Below are 21657 nucleotides of genomic sequence, written 5' to 3'. Positions count from 1 at the left end.
CATGAGACTGTTTGTGTACAGTATTTGTTTTAAGGTTTAACCCATTTTGGGCGGGAACCCCTTTTGGTGTTTTGAACACTATGTTATAATTTAGCTATTGAAAAATAGCAGATCTACAAGCTCATAGTGCGCCACCGTGTGGCGCGCTATGAGCTTGTAGGTCTGCTATTTTAAAAAAATCGAAGAACGACTGACATAGAAACATAGCTTTTTCAGAAAACTGTCAGGATGTAGAAGACATTTTAGAATCTGATCTCAGGTCAACTCAAAATGGGTTAAAATACTGTGTGTAGCATGTGAATAATATACTGCTTATACTATACGGCATTGTACATAATATATCACTGACACATTATCTGCTGAGCATGATATGATGTTGTAATAACACTGTTTATCTGTTAAAACACTGATATAGTCAAAAACCTGTTATATTTAGCATTATTTTGAGGCACTATTGTATGAATTCCCTGGTTTAAGTTTTTTTATGCCCCAAGTACCTTAATGCTTTGTTTCTGTTCAGTGCTCCATTTCTCCTTGTTTTCTTCATTTGTTTCATGCCTTCTTCACTGGGATTTCTTGGAGGAAAAAAAAAAAAAAAAAAAAGAGAAAATTGATCACAATCATTAAATGATTGTGATCAATTTTCTCAAACGATAACAAATGTTGTTATCGTTTGATGGTTAAGATCTGTACTATGTTACAAATGCAATTACTGTAATAATTTACAATTACATGTGCAACGGAATTTACATTGTGAAATTAATAATTATTGTTTACCATCATTAACCAATTAAGACAGTTTTCATTTATCTTTTGCATTATGAAAATATTTGCCATTGATGACATACATGTTGAAAGTGGTTAAAAGACAACTTTAGTTTTTTTCAACCAAGGTTCATGTTTTAGGTTGTTATTAGAGAAAGTGAAAGATGAGTGTACATTTTTTTTTCATTTGCTGCTTTCTTTCGTTTTAGGGATTTTAGCTCTTTTTGACAGGGGGGCGGGGCATTCGAACATGGGGCTAAATATGTATTTTTGTACAAAATGTTATGGTGATTTTTTTAAATTTTATTTACTATAGTCCTACTAGATCCCAGGAAATTACATCTGGCCACGGAAGATCACAGGATCTACTGAATGTGAAGGTAGCCTACTGGGGGAAGGCTTATACTGTGTGTCAAGGCTCAATGTCAGTTTGTCACATTCAATAGATCCTGTGATCTGGACGTCTTTTAGAGGATTGGTCATGAAATCTTCTCATATATTACACCTACATGCAGCTCACCTTGGAACCTCATCTTCTCCAGTCACCAAACTAGTGAATAAGGGACACGAGGGGAGAAAGACCCAGTCCATCCCTGTTGAGCTGCTACTGATGGGTACAGCAAACTCACTCACAGGCTCCAAAACCGCCAATCTTTGAATAGAATACAAGGCAAGGCATCCTTACAACCAAAGTGAACCAAACGCACTCAAGTACTGGTACAACAACCTAGTAGTATTATAGTTATGATCCACTCATTCATTCACTGAGAGTCATTTATCTTGTGAGGATACATGGAGTGAAATGTGTACTCCTAGGAGTACTGTGCCAGAAGGGCCTTACGCTCGAGTTAAATTAGCACGGATGGTTTTATAGTGTACACTACAAACTACATAGTGTTGAAATGGACTACATAGTGTTGAAATGGACCCTTGTGGATCTGAGGATTTTATGGTGTATATTGTGCCGTTAGTCCTTGGAAAAGAGCTCTACTTAATCAGCAAGTTTACTTTTGGCAAAGTGCAGGCAGTGACACTGGTGCACTGCAAAAACATCTCAGGGAGATTGGAGAAAAAAAAGACAACAATCTTTGTCAAATTGTCAAGTAATGTCATCTAAAACTGTTTTAGCTGAAGTTCTATCACTCAGTTCTATCATTTCAGATTTTAAATTATGTATGTTGAGTCATTGCCTTTTCCTCTTTGCATTACATACAGAATGTTAGCTCCTGTCAATCCATTTACCATATGTTTCATATACAGAATGTTAGCTCCTGTCAATCCATTTACCAGATGTTTCAGTGTAGACTGTGAATCTTACACAGTGAAACATATCATACGGTTTGGGACATTCATCTACATTTAATTCACCGTGACACAGGCACTTGATACTGTAGACCAGGGGTTCTCAACTTGTGGGTCGCGACCCCTCGGGGGGGGGGGGGGGGGGGGGGTTAACTGAATGGCTGGAAAATGGAAATGAAGAGTTTACATAGTACATGCATAAACTTTCCTTAATGATTATATCTGGTTTCAGTATTCATTTATGATTTGTATTGGGGGTGGGGAGGGGCTGGGGACCCCCGGAAATGCTTTGGCCATGTCTCGCGACCCCAATATATATTCAAAGATTTGTGCCGCATTTTTACGATTTTTCTGTAGATCTGCTATTTTTCAATAGCTAAAGTATAACATAATGCTTAGTTAAAACACCAAAAGGGGTTCCCGCCCAAAATGGGTTAAAGCCCTTAAAATGTCACTTTAACTGCTGTCATCTGAGGACCCCCCCAAAAAATCTTGTGCGACAACCCTTAATTTACATTACAGTAAAACAGGTCTATTTGGAGTACATCTGATGAAATAAAAGACATGGTTCGACTGGCTCTGGTCTTCCTGAAACGTAAAGAACTCACTGTATTTCAGTTCTGTTCCAGGAAAAACATTATATTCATATTGTTGTCATATCATGTGCTTGACAGGTGGTTTATTTGATTGACAAAAACATCACAATTGCCTGTATGATATTCCTGTTATTTATTGTGAGCATGAACAACTCCAAAGAGCTTTATGGTAATTTGCATTAACCACACAACGATGGAGGAGGCAGCCAACCATGCAAGGCACCAACCTGCTCCTCAGGAGCAGCTAGGTCCGGGCTTGAACCAGGCCTGTTGTGATTGGAGCAGCTAGGTCCAGGCTTGAACCAGGACTGTTGTGATTGGAGCAGCTAGGTCCGGGCTTGAACCAGGACTGTTGTGATTGGAGCAGCTAGGTCCGGGCTTGAACCAGGACTGTTGTGATTGGAGCAGCTAGGTCCGGGCTTGAACCAGGACTGTTGTGATTGGAGCAGCTAGGTCCGGGCTTGAACCAGGACTGTTGTGATTGGAGCAGCTAGGTCCGGGCTTGAACCAGGACTGTTGTGATTGGAGCAGCTAGGTCCGGGCTTGAACCAGGACTGTTGTGATTGGAGCAGCTAGGTCCGGGCTTGAACCAGGACTGTTGTGATTGGAGCAGCTAGGTCCGGGCTTGAACCAGGACTGTTGTGATTGGAGCAGCTAGGTCCGGGCTTGAACCAGGACTGTTGTGATTGGAGCAGCTAGGTCCAGGCTTGAACCAGGACTGTTGTGATTGGAGCAGCTAGGTCCGGGCTTGAACCAGGACTGTTGTGATTGGAGCAGCTAGGTCCGGGCTTGAACCAGGACTGTTGTGATTGGAGCAGCTAGGTCCGGGCTTGAACCAGGACTGTTGTGATTGGAGCAGCTAGGTCCGGGCTTGAACCAGGACTGTTGTGATTGGAGCAGCTAGGTCCGGGCTTGAACCAGGACTGTTGTGATTGGAGCAGCTAGGTCCGGGCTTGAACCAGGACTGTTGTGATTGGAGCAGCTAGGTCCGGGCTTGAACCAGGACTGTTGTGATTGGAGCAGCTAGGTCCGGGCTTGAACCAGGACTGTTGTGATTGGAGCAGCTAGGTCCGGGCTTGAACCAGGCCGCTCTAACTCCTGAGCCACTGGTGACTTCAGGTATGAAGTTATAGAGAATTATTCTACGTGAAGGGTGTTCACCTTAAAGGTATATTCAGTGATTTTACTTAATTCAAATATCACTTATTTTTTCTTTTTTTCTGGATAATCCTCCCTACTATAGTGTGTGCTGACCATATAAGGAGTTCCTCCCTGTCCCCAGTGAGCCCCTGGGGTCAAAAAACCCTAGTTTCAGTTTTGGTGGCGGGTGGCAAAGCCTTCATCCAATCAGGATGAGAGGGGCCTTCCTCCAATCATGATCGACTGGGGGCGGGCCTTGGTGCACATGCTGTTGGCCTGTTGCACTTCCCCCCACTGTAGAGCGTGCATGTGCACATTTTGTTACCGGGGCGGACTGGGTGGTTTTCCAAATCACCCAAATCACTGAATGCTCCTTTAACCACTAAACTTAGATTTCATCTTACGACAAATAAGGAAAATAGCCAATCTACTACCAATCTACAAGCTCACAACACATTGCATCATTGTGAGATTGTAGAACTTCCATTTTCAAAAATGTTGAAATTGTTAAGATTGTTTTTGAATTGTTTTGCCTAGAATGCCCAAAGTAGGGACACCGGTAGAGATAAGGACACCGGGTTGAAAGTGGTTCAAGTCATACCAAAGACCCTAAAAATGGGACCCAGTGCCTCCCTGCTAGACACTCAGCATCAAGGGTTGGATTGGGGTGTAAGTCCCTGCAACATACTAGCGTCATGTCCAGGTGATGTACTTGTACATCAAGCTGCCTCACGCTACAGAAACAGGAGATAGGCTCCTGCCCTATGGGCCTCATGGCTCGGCAAGGCTACGTACTCTGCAGCAACCACGTATAGCTCAATTTATACTTTGTCATATGAACGTGTATAAATGAAGCTTAAAGTGTCCATGTCTCACCTGTTGGACTTCATCTGCAAGCAGTCTGGGGAGCAGTGGGACGGTTTGCCTGTGGATGAAACATGATTCAAGAGTTGGATGAAACACTACGTAGGCCGACCACTATCATAGAGTTAACCCATTTTGACTTGAGATCAGATTCTAAAAATGTCTTCTACATCCTGACAGTTTTCTGAGTCAGTCGTTCTTAGATTTTTCAAAAATAGCAGACCTACAAGCTCATAGCGCGCCACCGAGTGGCGCGCTATGAGCTTGTAGATCTGCTATTTTTCAATAGCTAAAGCATAACATAATGCTAACACCAAAAGGGGTTCCCGCCGAAAATGGGTTAAGCACAAATATCAAACGTCTCATCATGACATTCACAGAATCTGCTGAGGACCAGAGGAGACGATTAATTTCCGTTTCATGGGAGCTATGCACGTCTCAGCCAATCACAATGATGGGGGCGGGGTCAGACGACACTGAAGCTTTCCAGCTTCCAGACGCCAGCTGTCTGCACGTCTTAAATACAACTACGAGCTGTGATTTTGGCCATTGGCAAGTAGAGTACCATGACCAGCCTGGGCGTCATGTCAGTAGTACCATGACCAGCCTGGGCGTCACGTCAGTCCAGCCTGGGCGTCATGTCAGTAGTACCATGACCAGCCTGGGCGTCACGTCAGTACCATGACCAGCCTGGTACGTCATGTCAGTCCAGCCTGGGCGTCACGTCAGTACCATGACCAGCCTGGTACGTCATGTCAGTCCAGCCTGGGCGTCACGTCAGTACCATGACCAGCCTGGGCGTCATGTCAGTCCACAAAGTAGAACAATAATAAAAAAAAGGCTAGTGTTGAATCAAGTTTCTATTACTGATTGAATATTTCTCGCCTCAAATGTTTTCAGGAACATATTTGAGTGGACTGCTCAAATTTAAAAAAGAGATCTTTTGTAACGCATGGCGGTCACATTTTGTTTACATTCAACATGCGCCCTCTAGTCTGGCATAACAAATAGCTCTGTGTGGAAGAATGATTCACAGGTGCATGTCATATTATTGGCCAAGCCGGTCATGTGACGCACTGGAGGCCCACAGTGCGTCTACTATAAAGGACAGACTTTGCCTGGGCTCCGACGAGACAACATCGCTTATCCAACTCCAGCCGTTACTATCTTGTTGGTTAACTTATGCTTATTCTTTGGTTTATTTGTAGCTCCCTTCGGGAAGGAGCGTTAGGCCTAAGTTATAGTTTTGACCCCTTGTTATTGGTTAGGGTTCCGGTTAGGTGAAGTTATTGTTTTGTAACACCCCACCACTGTAAGTCTTCAACACAACTCTGCTTTAATATCTTTCTCTATAACTAATACTGCCGACTAGTTGTCTATATTATAAATGATAGCCAATGTAAGTCTTTTAACTTCCATCATGTATTTATTGAGCCATTTGTACTGAAAACACTTTTGTAACTCTGTAACTTTTAAGTGAAAAGTAAAAGCATTTTCGAATTTGCAGTGGGTTTCCTGTCCATTGTGTTATTGTTGTTATGTGTACCTTTAGCCCTAGACTAATTGGTCCGCAACACTGAGACACTTACATTGGACACGGGACAGCGTTTGGAGGGACAGCTCCGGTTGTCTTGCCAGCTGCTCCTTGGGGAGGTGAGTAGGGTGCAGCGAGGGCCGTAGGAGGGCGGAGGGCACACAGTGGGGAAGCTGCTCCTTGGAGAGGTGAGTAGGGTGCAGCGAGGGCCGTAGGAGGGCGGAGGGCACACAGTGGGGAAGCTGCTCCTTGGGGAGGTGAGTAGGGTGCAGCGAGGGCCGTAGGAGGGCGGAGGGCACACAGTGGGGAAGCTGCTCCTTGGGGAGGTGAGTAGGGTGCAGCGAGGGCCGTAGGAGGGCGGAGGGCACACAGTGGGGAAGCTGCTCCTTGGGGAGGTGAGTGGGGTGCAGCGAGGGCCGTAGGAGGGCGGAGGGCACACAGTGGGGAAGCAAGCAAGCATCGCTGTGGGACTGGGAAGACCGCCAGGCATTGTCTGGAACATAATAATACATTTGATTTGTAATGCACTTAAACATTTTTGCAAATCCCAAAGTGCTTCAGGATATAAAAACAAACGGCATAAAAAAATATCAAAGGGCAAGAAGAAGGAAAAAAAAACATTTGCCAACAACAGAAGACGCTTCTTTGGAGAAAAAGTAGATTAAAAACGAATTAAGGCGTGCGCACGCAGGCACGCCCGCACGCAAGATGTATGAGACATGTGTACAGTATGTGTGAGATGAACATTCAGAGATAACAGGGTTAAGTTGCTACTATAAGCCCACCATTGACAGTCCGCCCCAGGCTTAACTGCATCCTGCTCCGCATGTACTCGTCCATTAGATGCTGCAAGCGTTCTGGCTGTGGGCCAAAGAAAAGCAATCATACACTTAGCTTTATGTTTTGCATCATTCATACAATGTGCACCCAATTAACTGCACTATGAGGGGAGACTGACTTGAACTAAAAGTGAATTAAAAAAAAAAAAGAAGGAAGAATATCTCTGTCAAGGTCCCTCTCACTCTGTCAAGGTCCCTCTCACTCTGTGTCAAAGACCATGTCAAGGTCCCTCTCACTCTGTGTCAAGGTCCCTCTCACTCTGTGTCAAAGACCATGTCAAGGTCCCTCTCACTCTGTGTCAAAGACCAAGGTCCCTCTCACTCTGTGTCAAAGACCATGTCAAGGTCCCTCTCACTCTGTGTCAAAGACCAAGGTCCCTCTCACTCTGTGTCAAAGACCATGTCAAGGTCCCTCTCACTCTGTGTCAAAGACCATGTCAAGGTCCCTCTCACTCTGTGTCAAAGACCAAGGTCCCTCTCACTCTGTGTCAAAGACCATGTCAAGGTCCCTCTCACTCTGTGTCAAAGACCATGTCAAGGTCCCTCTCACTCTGTGTCAAAGACCATGTCAAGGTCCCTCTCACTCTGTGTCAAAGACCATGTCAAGGTACCTCTCACTCTGTGTCAAAGACCATGTCAAGGTCCCTCTCACTCCGTGTCAAAGACCATGTCAAGGTCCCTCTCACTCTGTGTCAAAGACCATGTCAAGGTCCCTCTCACTCTGTGTCAAAGACCATGTCAAGGTCCCTCTCACTCTGTGTCAAAGACCATGTCAAGGTCCCTCTCACTCTGTGTCAAAGACCATGTCAAGGTCCCTCTCACTCCGTGTCAAAGACCATGTCAAGGTCCCTCTCACTCTGTGTCAAAGACCATGTCAAGGTCCCTCTCACTCTGTGTCAAAGACCAAGGTCCCTCTCACTCTGTGTCAAAGACCATGTCAAGGTCCCTCTCACTCTGTGTCAAAGACCAAGGTCCCTCTCACTCTGTGTCAAAGACCAAGTGAGGGAGAGAGAGAGAGCGAGAGAGAATGCCAAGACATTGCATGCAGAGATCATGCATTAAACATGATCAAATGATGCCACTGAAAACACAACAGAACACACTTAAGCACTTAAGATACACTGTTTGATAGTTTAAGATACACTGTTTGATAGTTTAAGATACGCTGTTTGATAGTTTTGAAAATGTGTAAATAGTAGGGCTGTCAAAATTAGTGAGTTAACCGAGTTAAATTGTGAAATTAATCCGATTCAATTTTTGAATGCAATGAATCCATGCTGGGATTTAAAAAAAATCTTCTAAATCCTCCAGTTTTCTGAAATAAATATTTTCACGATTTTTCAAAAATAGCAGATCTACAAGCTCGTAGTGCGCCACTCGGTGGCGCGCTATGAGCTTGTAGATCTATTTTTCAATAGCTAAATAACATGATGTTTAAAACACCAAAAGGGGTTCCCGCCCAAAATTGGTTAAATGTATATCTGCCTTCTGTCATTAATCTTTCCATTCCCACAACAATATACAGATAAACATGGCATATTTTGGACATATTTTTTCGAATGGTGATGGTGATTAATCATGATTAATACATTTTGAAGCTGTGAATATTTTGACAGCCCTAGTAAATATAATAAAAATAAATGGGCACAACAGCCGCCATGCAGGGTTCATTTGGTTAATGCATTATATACAGCATTAAAAAAAAAAGGTAATGAATAAGGGAGTCATTTTGTGGGTTTCCCGGAAATCCTCCGCTAAAGAGGAAAAATAATTAAACAAAAATAAAATGATTCACAGGAGGCAGGCAGTGATCACCCCATGTGCCGAGTCTTGCAGACTGTAAACAACACATCAGTTTGGATTCTATAAACCAAGGGTACTCATTTCTATTACATTTTCAAAATAGTTTTTATTGCAGATAATGATCCATACAGTCATTGATCCATCCAAGCAAAATGTAGACATTTTCAAAATGATGCCAGATTCAAGGACCCCCAAATTGACACTCATTAGCCCACGGACCCCCATTTGAAAAAATATGACAGGGACCCCCATAAGAGAAGATTTTGACGGCTCTAGCAGTGATTCTCAACCCATTTAATTTCAAGGACACCCAGTTTGACATGCATTAGTCTACGGACCCCCATTTAATGACATTTCTATCTCTGGAGTCTGGGACCCCCAATTTATATTGTAAAATCAATGCCAATTTAACTCTGAGAGTGTACAAATGGAACCAAATGGACCTGTTAGGCTCCATTTGGTTCCATTTGTACACTCTGAGTTACAGACCCATAAGGGTCCATTTGGTCCAAATGATCATTTAGCTGGGTCCCCCCTGGAACTCCCTCAAGTACCCCTGGGGGTCCCCGGACCCCACTTTGGGAAACACTGCTTTAAGACATGCCATAAACAAATGTTTGGTACCTTCTTAGCTGCAGCATCGGGCCCTGGGGGCCCTGGGGGGGATGCATCGGGCCCTGGGGGCCCTGGGGGGGATGCCCTACCCTTCATGTTGGGAAGCTCAATCCCAGGAAGGTACTGAGAACCTGGAAGCGTATTTGGCTGCAGCACACAAACCCAGAAATGCAGTTACAAAAGGCAGCACAGCAGTTAAAGATTCAGTTACAGGAAAAAGTATTGTAGAATATACAGTAGGAAAGAAAAACATCACACTCAAAGAAACACCATCAGTAATGAACACAATATATAAAACACTATATACACCCTCAACAGTGCTTGCATAGCCCATTTTGGGCGGGAACCACTTGGTGTTAGCATTATGTTATGCTTTAGCTATTGAAAAATAGCAGATCTACAAGCTCATAGCACGCCACCGAGTGGCGTGCTACGAGCTTGTAGGTCTGCTATTTTTGAAAAATCGAAGAACCACTGACATAGAAACACAGCTTTTTCAGAAAACTGTCAGGATGTAGAAGACATTTTTAGAATCTGATCAAAATGGGAAGAAATACAAGAGATCACACTGTAGGCTATGCAAGAGAGAGTCAGACAGAGAAAAGGAAAGAATGTGAGTGAAAAGACGTTACTTAGTGGGTCAAACACGAAACACGTTTGTGTAGGTGAGAATGAGGGAGTCGAGTCGTGCACGAGAGAACGAGCATGTCAGCTAAAGACAGCAAGTGTGAGAGAGAGGGAATGTAAGCGAAGAGAGAGAAGGAGGGAGCGGTGGTGAAAGTGACACCATCTCCATCACGCCCTGCTGGGGAGCGTGCGTCTGCCAGCTCTGGTTTCCCCCGACATGCATTGCTTTTCATCAGGCCTGTGAAAGAGGGAGCCCCGTGGAAAGGCTCTCCTGTGTCACGCTAAATTGCTCCTAATGGCCATGGATACTTTAGGCCTAACAGATCACTTTGAAAGTGAGAACGTGTGCTCGGCGCCGCTCCCTCCCCTCCTCTCCCCCTTGTGTCAGGCACACACAGACTCTGTTATTATAATGTCTGTTATATTTAAAAGTTGTGTTACTATCATGTTTCCTTACTGTTGTTTTGTCCCAGTAACAGCATAACGGTGAAACCGTGGAGAACTTGAGCCTGTGTGTGTGTTTTGTCCCAGTAATGGCACAAACACACCACAGGGAACGTTAAGACCAGCACTGTCTGTTACTGACTGTTGAGTGCTGACAGCATGTGTGTTTATTTTATTTATTTATTTATTTGACAGGGACAAAGCTCATTAATCAACATGTCAGTTTTCACCTCAATGTAAATGGGCCAGAGTTAGCCAAAGCTAAATTTCATCTGTAGTCCCTGGGCAGTGTGTGTGTGTGTGTGTGTGTGTGTGTGTACACACACGCAGGAGCAGGGGCAAGAAAGTGGACTTCAATAGACCTTTTCGTGGTAGTGTGGATTCAAGGTAACATTTGTCTAGATTCAGTCTACTGCTGACTCTTGCATTGAAGATGAGACCACGACCACTGCCAAAAAAAGACATTCATTCAAAGCAACCTTTAAGGAGAATTCCATGCTAGAATGCTTTCTTACCTTTCTTTGTAGTCGTTACGTCCCCACCAAAGAGGTCCAGGTGTTTTTTTGTGCAAAAACTCCTTATTGGCTATTTCCCCTACCATAAGCCCTCAATGAATTGCATTGAATGGGGCTATGGGGTGTTATGCTAATTCACTTATTTCCATCGAAATAAGAAGTAAAGTGTGCCGCTTGGGATATTATTTACATTATGAAGAGAGGATATATACAAAAAATATATAATTTTGAGCGATGGAAATAAGCGAATTAGCACAACACCCCATAGCCCCATTCAATTCATTTAGGGCTTATGGTAGGTAAGGAGGTTTTGCACAAAATAACACCTGGACCTCTTTGGTGGGGACGTAACAACTACAAATAAAGGTAAGAAAGCCTTCTAGCATGGAATTCTCCTTTAAGAGTTGGCCATCGCACCTTGTAAGCTGCCGCTTACACCGCCTTCTGATGCCTCTCCTACAGACCTACACCGCCTTCTGATGCATCTCCTACAGACCTACACCGCCTTCTGACGCATCTCCTACAGACCTACACCGCCTTTTGACGCATCTCCTACAGACCTACACTGCCTTCTGATGCACCTCCTACAGACCTACACCGCCTTCTGATGCATCTCCTACAGACCTACACCACCTTCTGATGCATCTCCTACAGACCTACACCGCCTTCTGATGCATCTCCTACAGACCTACACCGCCTTCTGATGCATCTCCTACAGACCTACACTGCCTTCTGATGCACCTCCTACAGACCTACACCGCCTTCTGATGCATCTCCTACAGACCTACACCACCTTCTGATGCATCTCCTACAGACCTACACCGCCTTCTGATGCATCTCCTACAGACCTACACCGCCTTCTGATGCATCTCCTACAGACCTACACTGCCTTCTGATGCATCTCCTACAGACCTACACTGCCTTCTGATGCATCTCCTACAGACCTACACCGCCTTCTGATGCATCTCCTACAGACCTACACTGCCTTCTGATGCATCTCCTACAGACCTACACCGCCTTCTGATGCATCTCCTACAGACCTACACCGCCTTCTGATGCATCTCCTACAGACCTACACCGCCTTCTGATGCATCTCCTACAGACCTACACTGCCTTCTGATGCATCTCCTACAGACCTACACTGCCTTCTGATGCATCTCCTACAGACCTACACCGCCTTCTGATGCCTCTCCTACAGACCTACACTGCCTTCTGATGCATCTCCTACAGACCTACACTGCCTTCTGATGCATCTCCTACAGACCTACACTGCCTTCTGATGCATCTCCTACAGACCTACACCGCCTTCTGATGCATCTCCTACAGACCTACACCGCCTTCTGATGCATCTCCTACAGACCTACACCGCCTTCTGATGCATCTCCTACAGACCTACACCGCCTTCTGATGCATCTCCTACAGACCTACACCGCCTTCTGATGCATCTCCTACAGACCTACACCGCCTTCTGATGCATCTCCTACAGACCTACACCGCCTTCTGATGCATCTCCTACAGACCTACACTCTCTCTGCACAGATACCGACACAGAGACACAGCGGTCCCAGACTGTTCAGTTGCAATGAAAATGCATTTAACCCATTTTGACCTGAGATCAGATTCTAAAAATGTCTTCTACATCCTGACAGTTTTCTGAAAAAGCTATGTTTCTATGTCAGTCGTTCTTCGATTTTTCAAAAATAGCAGACCTACAAGCTCATAGCGCGCCACTCGGTGGCGCGCTATGAGCTTGTAGAGCTGCTATTTTTCAATAGCTAAAGCATAACATAATGCTAACACCAAAAGGGGTTCCCGCCCAAAATGGGTAACAAGCAGCTCCAAAGTGGTTGAGTAATTGAGTTACATTAGTTGAGTTACGTTCATTCAGAGATCTAGTGCAGGTTATTAGGGCCATTTTATAGAGGGTATGCACATGCATAAAGTGAATGGCAAATCGAGTGGGCTGTCAAGGCCAGAAAGTATTTTTTGCCACTCAGTAGGCGTTCCCGCAAACCTTCCGGGTATGATGATGATGTCACGCGCATACTCTCTAGTATTATCATCATGGGTCAAAGATGACATCAAGGAGAGTGAGATCTAGAAGGGGGGGTAAGGCAAAGGTGGGCACACCCCCCTTTGCCCGTTGTTACTGTTGAACCCTCTTTGAGGTGTCGTGGCGGGCCTATTCAATGAAACACCCAAGATGGAGGACACCCACCTGATGACCCCAATGAAACTCCCACCCAACCCCGTGGTGACTTTATCATCCCCACCCATGTTTCTGAAGGTATAAACAAGGATTGTAACACCCAAGTCCCATTCAGGTATGTTGTCAGGCGCAAGCTTGGCTCAGGGAGGACGCGCCTGCCATGCAGTCCATGGCACTGTGGTAGTAACATCATATCCTCCTGTGTTTGTAAAACTATTATCATCATCATCATCATCATGTATGACTCATTTTCACTGCCGTTGCTGCTGCTGTGACAACTGAATGTCCCTCTGTGGATTAATAAAGTTTTACCTTATCGTATCGATCTTTTACAAATAAAAAAAAGCCATGTGTCCATCCGTCTAATCAATGTACAGAAAACGTACTTGTAGATCTGGCATTGTGCCACTGGATAGAGGTGTCAGTGTGTTGTTCTCCAGTATCCTGGATAGAGGTGTCAGTGTGTTGTTCTCCAGTGTCCCCTTGATACTTGCGTACTGTAACAGAAATAGAATATCACATTTACTACGAGCAATAAAAACAGTCTAACATTAGCGTTTATTGAGGGCAGTATGAGAGTTAACAGCCTTTGCACCTTGCCGGCCTGCATCTCTAGTGAGTTCAACAAGCCACTTCTTCTCCTCTTCTTCTTGCTCTTCATTTTTTTACCTGTATTTATCTGAGGAATATTAAGAGTCAGTTAAACAGAAACCAAACCTCATGACAAATAAATACCGTTGGGAATTCAGTTAAACTCAGTGTTAGAAATACAAAACTTGTCAGTGACCTTGGTAAACGAGAAGGGGTCAACTGGTGGCTCATCAGAATCTGAACTATTTCCACTAGATCCACTGGTGCTGAAACTACAAACAAAAAAGAGAAAACAAAACAAGTTTGAAAATGCAATTAAAATTCTGGTGTTGTCAGTTGTAAACTTGGTCTTTATAGAAATGTTAAGATTATCAGAAATGTTTAAGACAATAAGATATAAAACAAATTATTCATTCAATTTGATGAAACTGAAATGTGAAAAAACAACTGTAGACTTACTTTGCCTCATGATCAATATAGGCTGGTTCAGTAAAATCAACAGGTCTAGCAATCTCCTGGAGTTCTCTAAGACATGCAATATACTGCAAAAAGAACCACATCTCAGCACAGCTTGCTTAAACTTTGTGATCCATCTGTAAGATTTTCAAAACAAACAAAAACACATCCAATGGAAACCCACCTTTGACCTGTTGGGGTCACAATAATCTAACAACGTATCACAAAAATGAAATCCCATCTTCTCCAAGTCCAGTGTGTTGAAATGTGTTCCTGTCCGTTGACCTGCAAAGAGATCAAATACAATGCATTGTCCATTTTAACCTGAGATCAGATTCTAAAAATGTCTGTTTGAAAATGACAGTTCTCTGAAAAAGCTATGTTTCTATGTCAGTCCCCTCTGCCAGTCCCCTCTGCCAGTCCCCTCACCAGTGCTGGATCCAGACAGAGAGATCTCCAGGGTAAAGCTGTTGAGGACCCCTAGTCTCCATAGAGCCACTCTGCCAGTCCCCTCTTTACGGCGTTTGACTTTGAACTTACAGTCCTGGAAGGAGAACTGAAACACAAATACAGACCTGTTGAGTTTATAAGGTGGTGTACTCACTCTACAGTACATGTATTTTTTGACAGTTCAAGGGCTCTGGGAATTTCTCTGACTATTGGCATTTACAGTATCCATTTGTTCATGATAGGAGCTCTGAATGTGACTGTCGATTTGTGTCAAACCCTTTTTTTTATTTCTTTATTTTATTTTTCTTCGTTTGTTTGTTCTGTATTGTTGTTACAGTTGACTGGTATTGTGGGTGTTGTGTTTGTGTCTGAAAAAGAAAATCCAATAAAATACTAATCACAAAAGAAATGATAGGACCTCTGGACCCTATCAAAGCAGATCAAGTAGTTGCCGCACACTCAAGGTGCCCACGGATGATATGTAATTGTTTTTAGAAAATCGTTTTAAATTTGGCTTGGTTTCTTATTTGTAACCTTATATTTTACATGTATTCCTTTGAATGAATGAATGAATGAATGATGAATGAATGAATGAATCAATCAATCAATGTGTGGAGGAAAGATTCAGTGAGATAAAAGTACCAGGTCAGGGCAGTTCTTGCTCAGCATCAGCGGGAAGATGCGTTCATGTGGGGGATTCCGGACCAGCTCCATGTTCTCACAGCCGTATGTGAAGATATTCTGCTTCTGACTGTGACCATGTAGGTCACAGTATAACAGCACCTTACCCTTCTCACACAACCTGGTGAACAACAGGCAATAAATAAATTCACTGTTTCTGAACCAATTGTAACTTTGTTCTGACAAGACAAAGCTGGTTTGTGTTTGATTGTTCAAACATAAGTACCTTTGGACCATGGAACGTGTAGCCCACACCGTGGGAAACAAGTCCTTTAAGCTGGAGTTGTATTTGCGGTTGAGATCTCTTCCTATCAGAGAACATCTGGTATTTCCCACAATCACACCATCTGGGTTGAGCATGGGCACCACTTTGAACACGAAGGTGTCTCGGAGCATGGCCGCGTCAGGAGAGTCCTCCAGCAAGAAGTTGAGGATGCCCTTCATCACCCAGGAACTGTTGCTCTCCCCCGGATGGACCCGGGCTGTCAGCACCACTGCAGGCTTCAGCGTGCTGCCATTGCTTTCCTTCTGGCTGGAAGGGTTGGTCACGGTCAACACCGGGACCAGGTTCCCTGCCAGAGTGTGACACAAGGTCCGGACTTTACAGTAGCGCGAGCGCCTGGCGTCGCGCTCAATTTCAGAAAGCTGGGCCCACATTTTGGAATAGGTGTAGGGGTAGCAGTTGGCCAGGTAACAGGTGTCCTGGTCATAAGGGAAGTAAAGGCGCCAGGAAAGGGAGTAGCAAGGCCGGTGGAAGTTCTGGCGTCCATTGCGGTAATAAGAGACACGCTGGCCCACCCTGTGCCAGCCAACTCCCTGACTTTTGGCCTTCTCTTCAGAGTACAGCAAAGGCAGCTGGCCCAACTTGTACAGACTGGTCATCTTCATCAGGTTGGTAATGGTGAAGCGATAACCCACACATGCTCGGGTGTTCCTGACCTGGAAGTAGAACCACTGAGTGTGCTTCTTGGTATAGAGGTCAGTCCGCAGATAGAGTTCATAATCAAATTCACCTCTGAAAAGAGAATTAGTTTACAGTAGGTGAGGTGAGACCATACAAACAGATGTTGCCATGCCTACGAGTACACTGTGAATTTCTACATCATCTTACACTTTGACAGCCTTTAAGAGGTTGCCACTCTCAAAACGTCCTTCAAACTGCAGGGTAGTGTCATCAGGCCCAGTTAGGGATACAGCAGCAGGACTCAAAGTTGACTGATGGGTCCCACCAACACAAGACCCCGAAAAGTACTTTTCCTTCACTGTAAAACAAAATGCATCAATTATAGAGCGACATGATAAGAAATCTGTTGTGTGATATGTCTTCACACATTACTGTGAGGTTGTGACCATAAAAAGGTGACATAATTACTAACAACAATTAGATCACTGACATTATGTGATGTCAACACGATTGTCACATAATTCAGCAAGTCACCAATGTCACCGTAACACCGCCATGTTGGAGTGGCCGAGCGTGAGTGAGCGAGTGGCCAAGATTTGGGGCATTGGAATTGAGCTCATGAGACCTTGCTGATGACGTCACACATGGATGAAACCAAAGATTGTTAATTTAGAAAGATGCACCATTCCGATCGGAGCCACTAGAGGTGACATGATGGTACACAAATCCTAATGGTCTCCTAATGGGAGTCAAACTCACACCGGAAGTGCAATGAATACATGGCAGTGAATGGAGCCGGCTGGACCAGCTCATAACAGACATTTATGAACAATTGAGACCTTTGTCATATAATCAGTTCAGGAATATAAAAGAAGACATATCACAGGTTGTTTTCTATCACTTACTTTTCGATTGTATATGCACAGTATATAATTTTATCTGAGGATCTAAACAGCAGCAGGTATCGTTTCTGAAGTATCGTGGGATTTGGCTGCCAGACAGGAAACGGTGGGAAGTCTCACGATACGTTCAGAAAGGTACTTTGTTGTTACGGCTCACTCCTCCTCACCTTCACATGCAAGCACTGCTTAGCCACTCCCCCCTCTCTGACTACTCCATGGCTCTACTCAGCACACCTGCTCTCCTTCACCAATTATCTGCACCTGTCTTCCATCCTGCAATCAAGCACTGCCTCTACAAAAGCCCAGTCTGCCCTTCATTCCACGCCAGAGCTTCACATGTCAACATGTATGGTAAAGTACAGGCCAGCTTATTGTGTTGTTAAACTGAGTTATAGTGCTAGTTACACTTTTAGCTTTACACAACTTTCCCAGTTTGTTGTTCTCTGAAGACTGACGCTTCCTCTCCTCCTCCTCCCCAGTGCTTGGATTCCCATGCTGAGTTTGGCCAACCTGGAGAGCCACCACCCTTCTACTACTATTCCCACTCCTTCCCCCTGTTTGTGAATAAACCTGAACTACCTTTGAACAACGCCTCCTCTATTGCTGTGCACTTGGGTCACACTTACTAAATATAACACTTTGTGCTCTTTAGATACCATACCTCTATAAAAATTACAGTGTACACATCGAAAAGCAACACAGCAGACAATAATGTGTTACATGTCTTCTGTTATTTTCCAGAAGTGATTACTTTACAAAAGGTCTGTCATTCATAAATAATGTTTGTTCATGAGCTGGTCACTGAGCTCTCATTGACTCCAGTGCATTCTGCCAAACTTCCGGGTAGTTTGGCTCCCATGAAAGTGTCATGGCACAGCCCAGTCACGTGACCACTTCTCTTCCTTCTCAAAGCTTCCTTGCACAGATACGGGAAGTAAACCGGAGATGACATGTCTTGCTATTTCCGTCTTGGATAAAACTCAGCCTCAAACATGGCTGCCATGCCAAGATTCATGGCTCAGGAGGCACAGAGGAGCAGAACAGAGCAGGAACAGAGTGGAAACTTGGAAAGCGGTGACCTTCATCATTTCACAGAATGTGGAATGCTTTATGGCAAGGCCTGCCATGTTTTCAGCCAATTCCCTTCCCACACTGTTGGGAAATCCTAGCAAGACTATTTGTTTGCAGGGGCATTTCCTCCTTGCCAGTAATGATACGCTATTTATGAAATTAAACTGTTGACCAAATACTATTGTCATCTAGTGAATTAATAAGGCATTGGGTATGTGATTTAAAAAATAAAAATTAATGATTATCACACTGCATTATTATCTTTAGTGTTTCTTTATAGCAAGATCAATTCTGAACACATTCAGCCATCAGGCTTCGTCAGGTTCTCTCTGTCAAATGCAGCGTACCTTCTTCTGTAGTATATACAACTATGCCTTCCATGTTTGTTTCTGCTTGTTGCTCAGAATAAATTGTCTTCACCTGTTCACAATTAAGAGGCTCTGGGATGGAAGGAGCCCACTCTGGAAAACAGAAGAATGACTTGTTAAATCCTCACAGGAGTTGAGTTCAGTGATGCATCAAACCAACCCAACCGTACCATGGGGTAACAGGTCCGCTCGCCCCTTTTCCATCTCGCCCCACTACTCTACCTAGCTGTAAATAACAAACATAATTCATGTTTGTGATTATTTAAAAGGTATTATCATTAATTTATCATTGTTAAGTTCACTCTATATCCACGGGCATAATAGCATGATGAAGCCATTACAAAACATGGAAGAAATGTGATTAATAAAACGAAATTAACTGCTAGAAGGTCTGAAATTAACTTAATTAAGAGTATAGAGAATTTGACTACTATGCAATCAAGTAAATCTGTATACAAGATAATTTCAGATTTCAGAGAGGCAGGGAAATACTAAATTAACTGTTAACTACATTAAAAAACATCACGGGGGCGAGTTGGTAAAGGGGCAAGCAGTCTCGTATTCTACCATGGTACCTCTGGCTCTGGTCAAGACTCCACTAAAAATAAACAATCATGTCAGTTTGTCTTCACAGTCAGATTAACAAACAGAACCCTACATCGTGTTTTTAATATTACTTAAACCATTAAGATTTCTGTCTCACCAATGTGATGAATCTGCCTGGGTATGACCACACACTCATGAGGCCAGCGTGGAACCGTTTGAGACATGCGTCCAGACACGCCGTACAGATGGCGGGGTTCTCTCAGTCGGGCCACGGTTCTCCCTGAATGCGTCTCAAACACCACCTGGGTGGTTCTGGGTAATGACTGAACAGCGCGTAATGCTGTGTGAAAAGAGATAAGCTACAGTGAGTGACTGACTGCATATTGAGATAATAGTCTGACTGCCTAATTGATGCCCTAGGGAGTGTTTAGTGGAGCGGAGGGGTGGGGTGGGCTGATGATGATATTGTTTTGTTAATGTCACATATTAGCAACTAATTGTTGGAAATGTGATAATTGTCTAGAGACTGCACTATATAAAACAACCAATTAAAATATGATGTAGGCCTACTGTATATTTTGCATACCTTCATTGTTGTGTGATGATGACTGATCCTGATTCTCACATATAGATGATGTCAGTATCATTCTTCTATCTCTGATGCATGCGGCTGTGACTGCTTTCACTGCAGGTTGGCCTTATATCCTCCTTGTCCTTGAATAACTGTTGGGAGAAAGGAATATTCTGGCCATCATGCCTAGAGACAGCCACACTCAGATACACACTCCAGCCACTGCTATGTTGCATCTTTCCACCTCAGGCCAGGCTTATTCCAAGTTCCCAGGAAAGAAATGTAAAATGTAAAAATAAAAAGGGCTGATTACCTGAAAACACCCCCCCCCCCACCCCCTTTTCCCCTCACTGTATGTGTTTCTTTTCCCTTTTTACCTCCATTATAATGAATTCCTGTTCTATTCTTTGACTATATAGAAGTGTCTATTTGTACGTCTCTTAATGTTTTTGATGAATTGAACAAGGTGGACCCTCTTGTAAACAAGTGTAATGCTTAATTGGGTCGTCCACTCACAGTTAAGAGTCTTTGTATTGAGTTTGTACTTGAAATGTACTGTAATTCTGCAAACTGTTAATAAATATTTCAATCAATCAATCAAAGTATCAAACACAATGTGGTGCTGCCAGAATGCAATCCAATAACCCTGCCTGTCTGTCACTTAAAACTCTGTCACTTAACACTCATTGACCTGGTGGTCACATGCATCTAACTTACTATGCTTCCCAGACAGATGTAATTAATATGACAGACAATGCCTACAGTACATTACACTAGGCCTAAACAGACAAGCTTGTTTCCATAATACAGACACACAGATTAATGCCATACATCCTGAAACATTGTCAGCGTCTGAAATGTTGTTAATTCATAACAGCTAGCCTCTGTCAACAACAGGTTGTCATCCATTCAAAGCACCGTGGTAGTTCTCTCATCAACAGCCTTGCATCCTAGGCTACAACGACTACATTTAAGCCAGCGGGAGCTCTGTCGTGTTCATAGTTATAATGGTCGATGTTACGATTTAAATCCTTGTATATATCGTATAGGCTACACTAACTCTATGGCATAGAGTTAGAGATTTGTGTGCTTCTTTCGTAAAACAGCAACACGCATATCCCTAGAATGTCTGTGATGTGTGATCTCATCATCCTACATAGCCCTACATACATTTATGGACATGAAGTGTAGCAGGCTATGTAAGATCGCAGACAACAATTTGGATATAGGCCTATATATTTATGTATGAAATGTGCTATATAAAATAAAGTTTATTATTATTATTATTATAGGCTAGGAGGCTACTCACGGGTTTTGGTGGGCTTCTCGGACGCTTTAAAGTTGAAGTTAAAATAAATAATGTAATATACAAAACAAAATGCATGCACTACTACACGCATGAAAAACAACACAATTTGATGTAGTAGGCCTAAGCTAAAATCCAAGCCTTGTTTTCTCCTAAGTCCGTTCGAGAAATCAGAAATGTCTTGTCCGATGATGTTGTTCACAGATGACTCATGAGTATCACCTGGATCCAATGAGGCTTCTGGCTGCAGTGCTGCCCGGCCGTCACATCTCTGCTGCAATTTCCTCTCATCTACTGTAACTTCTCAACCGTTTGCCTCTAGGGGGTGACATTCATTATTTATAGGCCCAACAATGCGGAGGGTTGGACCTTCCACATACAATAAGATTCTGAAATAGTTTTATAATACGATTTTGAGGGGCGCTAGCCGCTAGGGTAATCAGATGTCCCTCTTTACGTGGGACAGTCCCTCATTTCCAAGACTTTTCAGACGTCCCACAAATTGAGACCCTGTCCCAGTGTTCAAATGCCCTAAATAGTTAGTCCCCTTTTGTTGTA

The 21657-nt window shown here is 43.7% G+C and overlaps 1 protein-coding gene across 3 annotated transcripts; it reads right to left on the bottom strand.

Annotated features, from left to right (window-relative positions):
* Nucleotides 1-246: 246 nt before the first annotated feature.
* On the bottom strand, nt 247-21381 carry LOC306923331 (cytosolic carboxypeptidase 2-like). Of its 3 annotated transcripts, none has more exons than XM_079501381.1 (19): nt 21103-21381; nt 19809-19945; nt 19380-19562; nt 18656-18769; nt 16543-16693; nt 15658-16446; nt 15393-15552; nt 14730-14856; nt 14485-14585; nt 14304-14386; nt 14041-14116; nt 13849-13932; nt 13640-13750; nt 9468-9605; nt 6987-7062; nt 6257-6694; nt 4680-4728; nt 1286-1417; nt 247-575 (listed from the first exon to the last, which is right to left on the bottom strand). In XM_079501381.1, exons 2-19 carry the CDS (start codon nt 19867-19869, stop codon nt 473-475), a joined length of 2976 nt encoding a protein of 991 aa, XP_079357507.1. In that variant the 5' UTR covers nt 19870-19945; nt 21103-21381; the 3' UTR covers nt 247-472. The 3 variants fall into 3 exon arrangements, with proteins under 3 accessions (XP_079357507.1, XP_079357508.1, XP_079357509.1); XM_079501382.1 differs by having other exon boundaries at nt 461-575; nt 1275-1417; XM_079501383.1 differs by lacking the exons at nt 247-575; nt 6987-7062 and having other exon boundaries at nt 1304-1417.
* Between the last annotated feature and the right edge of the window lie 276 nt (nt 21382-21657).

This window comes from Electrona antarctica, assembly GCF_951216825.1.
Source record: "Electrona antarctica genome assembly, chromosome: 5".
Classification (NCBI taxonomy): Eukaryota; Metazoa; Chordata; class Actinopteri; order Myctophiformes; family Myctophidae; genus Electrona; species Electrona antarctica.
The sequence above is the reverse complement of the archived record's forward strand: the minus strand, read 5'-3'. Positions and strand labels throughout refer to the sequence as shown.

Excerpts from the sequence above, each read along its gene's own strand:
- LOC306923331 (XM_079501381.1), bottom strand. The coding sequence starts at position 19,869 with ATGATACTGACATCATCTATATGTGAGAATCAGGATCAGTCATCATCA. Across the intron at positions 14,857-15,392 it reads GCAAGAACTGCCCTGACCTG|TTCTCCTTCCAGGACTGTAA; the intron begins GTACTTTTATCT and ends TTTGTGTTTCAG. Across the intron at positions 576-1,285 it reads GGAGAAGATGAGGTTCCAAG|AAATCCCAGTGAAGAAGGCA; the intron begins GTGAGCTGCATG and ends TTTTCCTCCAAG.